Source organism: Arachis hypogaea, chromosome 16 (assembly GCF_003086295.3).
Source record: "Arachis hypogaea cultivar Tifrunner chromosome 16, arahy.Tifrunner.gnm2.J5K5, whole genome shotgun sequence".
Lineage (NCBI taxonomy): Eukaryota > Viridiplantae > Streptophyta > Magnoliopsida > Fabales > Fabaceae > Arachis > Arachis hypogaea.
In genome coordinates, this window is record NC_092051.1 from 131,460,998 (window position 1) to 131,465,138 (window position 4,141).

Here is a 4,141-nt window from a genome sequence, read left to right on the forward strand (position 1 = left end):
AAAAACCGGTGACTCGGCCAGTTGATTTGATCCGATTTGGGTGGTGAAATTTTTTTTTAAAGAGTTGATACGGTGTCGTTACTCGTCCCCCCCCCCCTTTGTTGAGTGAAACCCTAATGGCTAATCCCCCTTTCCCCCATTTCCCCTAATAGCATCGAGACTTTGAGAGTCTGAGTTCCAGCATCACCGCCGAAACCCCCAGCCAACCTCGTTGCTCCATCGGATCTCTGTCGTTCGAGCTCTACGATCGGCAGTCCCTCACGGCCTCACCTTGTCTCTCCCCTCACCTCGTCGTCACTCTCATTCTCGGCCTCACGTCATCATCACTCTCAGTCTCGGCCTCACCTCGTCGTCACTCTCAGTGGGTGGTAGTGGTGGTCGTCAAAAACGGCAGAAAGCGTTCATCAACGAAGCATCTTTGCCTCTGCTCCCTCGGGTCAGTTGGGTGGTAGTGGTGGTCATCAGAAAGCTCAGAAAGTGTTCATCAAGAAGCATCTCTGCCTCAATGCCTCTGCTCTCTCGGGTCAGTTGCTATTGTATTTCAGTATTTCATTTTTAGAGTTGTTGAACCTGAGTATATTTTAGTTGGTATTGTTATGGAATCTGGTGGATATTACTGTTGCATTTGATTTTTTGGAGTAATTGTTGAATCTGAACAAATTTTAGTTAGAATTGTTCTTGAATTTGGTGGTTGCTGTTGTTGTATTATTTAGTTTTTTAGGGTTGTTTGTTGCTGGTTGCTGTGTTGGTAGAGTTGTTGCTGGTTGCTGCTGTTGTATAACCTGTGTTTTTTAGAGTTGTTGTTGTTTGTTGCTGGTTTGTTTAGAGTTGTTGTTTGTTAAATTCGTGAACTTTGGTGGAATGGTGGTGGTTGCTATGTTGCTTAAAGACTTTTGTTGCTGAAAATATTTTTGGTTTCTTTTGCTAGAATTAAAAAAATGTCTTTGTCTCAAACACTATCAAAAACGCCACCATCTTAAGAACAAGCATCATCAACAACTCCTACCCCTGATGTTACCACTAAAAGAGTTTATAATGATAGAGGAAAGACTGATCCTGCTTGGAGTAATTGTAAACAAATTGTGAAAAAAACAGGAAAAAGTACTATGATGTGCATATATTGTGAGAAACCTGTTAGGGGAGGTGGGATTAATCGATTTAAGTATCACTTAGCTGAAAAAGGAGATGTTGAAAAGTGCAAAAAGGTTCCACCTGCTGTTGCTCATCAATTTGGGCAAAATATTGAAGAATTTATGAATAAGAAAAGGAAAACTCAAGAAAATTATGCAAAAAGTTATGAACATGTGATGAGGTTGAAAGAGAATTTGATAGAATGGAAGAGCTTGAAGCACGACAGCAACAACAACAACAACAACAACAACAACAACATTCAAGAACAAGGTTGTCACCACCTACAACTAGGAAAGGGAAAAAAACTACTGGAATAGAGACTTTTTTTTTCCATCTTCAACAACACCTGGAGCCCAACCAACTATAAAAAGTGTATTGCAAAGTAAAGAAATTGTGAAAAAATGTGACATTGCCATTGCAAAGTGGATGGTTGATGCTTCTGTGCCATTTAATGCAGTTAATTCAGTATATTACCAACCAGTGATTGATGCTATTACCAACATGGGTGCAGGATATAAAGGTCCAAACTTTGGTAGAGTTCGTGGGTATTTGTTGAGTAAGTTGGTGGAAGATATGAAAAAGATAATTGAATGGTATCATGAAATTTGGAAGCAAACTGGATGTACTATCATGGCTGATGGATGGACTGATCGTTGTAGGCACACTTTAATTAACTTCTTGGTTTATTGTCCTAAAGGAACTATCTTCCTAAAGTCTGTTGATGCTTCTCATGCCTCCAAGACTACTGATTTATTGTTTGAGCTTTTTAAGGATGTTGTCAACTTTGTCGGTCCTGAAAATGTTGTTCATATAGTGACAGATAATGCTGCAAATTATGTTGCTGCTGGAAGGTTGTTGGAAGCTGAATTTCCTAAGTTATATTAGTCTCCTTGTGCTGCGCATTGTATTAATTTGATGTTACAAGATATTGGAAAGTTGGATGAAGTAAGTGAGACAGTTTCATATGCTTTAAAGATTACTAAATACATATATAATCATTGTCATCCATTGTATCTGATGAGGAAGTTTACTGGTGGGCGAGAAATATTTCGTCCAGCTCCAACTCACTTTGCTACCAATTTCATAGTTTTGCAGAATATTCTGGCTCAAAAAGATGCATTAAGAGCTATGGTAACTTCTAAAGAATGGACAATATCAACCTACTCCAAAGAAGCTAAAGCTAAAATATTTGTGGATCAAGTTTTAGACTCTAAGTTTTGGAATCAATGTACAGATATTGTCAAGCTTACTGAGCCACTTGTTCATGTGCTCCGTATTGTGGATAGTGAAGATAAAGCTGCAATGGATTTTCTTTATCAAGCTTTTTATAAGGCTAGAGAAGAGAAGGTGAAGAGGTTTCAACGAAGAAAGAAGATTGTCGAGCCTTACTTGAAGATTTTGGATACTCGTTGGGATTCACAACTTAAAAAAAATCTTCATGCTGCTGGCTATTGGTTAAATCCTGCTTTTTTATTCAATGCTAATGAATTTGAAAAACATAAGCAAACCACTTCTGGCCTAGTAGATGTAATTGAGAAATATGCATATGGTGATCTAGAATTGAATTCTAAGTTGACAAGTGAGATGAGAATATATAAGAATGCTGAAGATGATTTCGGAAGACAATCTGCACTGCATGAACGAAGCACAGTGATGCCAGGTAAATATTTTATTTAGTTTTAACTTTCTTTATTAGTTTATTTGTTTAAAAAAGCTAATTGTAATGCATTGCCTCTTTTGATTTTAAGACCAATAGTGGGAATCTTATGGAAGTGGAGCACCAAATTTATAAAAATTAGCCATTTGTGTTTTAAGTTAAACTTGTAGTTCTTCGAATTGTGAGTGAAATTGGAGTATTTTTGAACACATTCACACAAAGAAGAGGAGTCGGTTAGAACATCAAAAGCTTAATAATTTTGTTTTCGTTCATTATAACTTGAGGCTCTAACAAAGGTATATTCTATAATTATTTATCTAATTTTAAAAAGTATTGTTCATTAAAACCTAATCTTTAGTTTAGTAATTACGTAACTTGATAACATAGGAATCTAATGAGAAAGCAAATCTATGATCCAATTTGTCTTGATGCATTTGATGATCATTTGGATTGGATATTGGAAGATTCACCGCCGTTTTTAACACCTGAAGAAGTTGATGCTCTATGAAATGATTTGGCAAATATGTCCATTCAACCAACTTTGGATGATCTTGGTAAATTGTTCAATTGCTTGAATATTTTAATTGTTAGTTACTATTACGAATTATTCTTGATATTGATTTGTGAAAAATACACAAATGTAGATCAATTAAATTTAGAAGAAGACCAAGATAATAATGGACCGAGTAACAATGCTTTAGAAGATATGGATGCAACTCAAAATGAGGAATATGTTGATTAAGCTCCTAATTTATTCTATGAAGATGTTGATGCCGACTTTGAGCTCACCCCTTGGACTTGATTTAATGATTTTGTTATCTTTCACTTGCTCTTGTTGATTTAAATTGAGAACATATTTTGTATTAAAGATTAGTTTATTATCGTTTTCTTTAGACTATTAGTTATGTTTAAGACTTGATATTAGATTATTAATGTTCGTAAAGATTTACATTTTAAATTTTAAGATATTATTTTAATTTTATTTATATAAGAGGTAATGACCAAATCAGTACCCGAAAGATTAAAACGCTGACATTGCGGTACCTGACTATTGTTAACGACAAAATGGTACCTGGATGATTTTAAAATCTGACAAACGTATCCATAACCTGGCCGGACCTAAGCTCCGGTGAGGAGAATGCCTACGTGGTCACCGGATTATGCTGACATATCATGTTTTAATTGAGTTGTCATTTCTAATTAATTAAATTGCTAGCCTAGGTGGAAATTAGGTTAATTGGAATTCAATTTTCCCCTAAACCATTAGTCTTTGCCCTAATCCCAAATCAAACAAGTGTTGTTACTGCTGGGTGAGTTACTGTGACTTAGTGTTTCACTAAGAGTAAAACTGAA

The 4,141-nt window shown here is 35.8% G+C and overlaps 2 protein-coding genes across 2 annotated transcripts; both read left to right on the forward strand.

Moving 5' to 3' along the window:
• Positions 1–1,109: 1,109 nt before the first annotated feature.
• LOC112757570 (uncharacterized) lies at positions 1,110–2,016 on the forward strand. The gene is made up of 2 exons (XM_025806127.1): positions 1,110–1,401; positions 1,589–2,016. The coding sequence occupies exons 1-2, from the start codon at positions 1,110–1,112 to the stop codon at positions 2,014–2,016; spliced, it is 720 nt and encodes a 239-aa protein (XP_025661912.1).
• Positions 2,017–2,148: 132 nt separating this feature from the next.
• LOC140180238 (uncharacterized) lies at positions 2,149–3,530 on the forward strand. The gene is made up of 2 exons (XM_072220690.1): positions 2,149–2,791; positions 3,433–3,530. Exons 1-2 carry the CDS (start codon positions 2,149–2,151, stop codon positions 3,528–3,530), a joined length of 741 nt encoding a protein of 246 aa, XP_072076791.1.
• Positions 3,531–4,141: the final 611 nt, after the last annotated feature.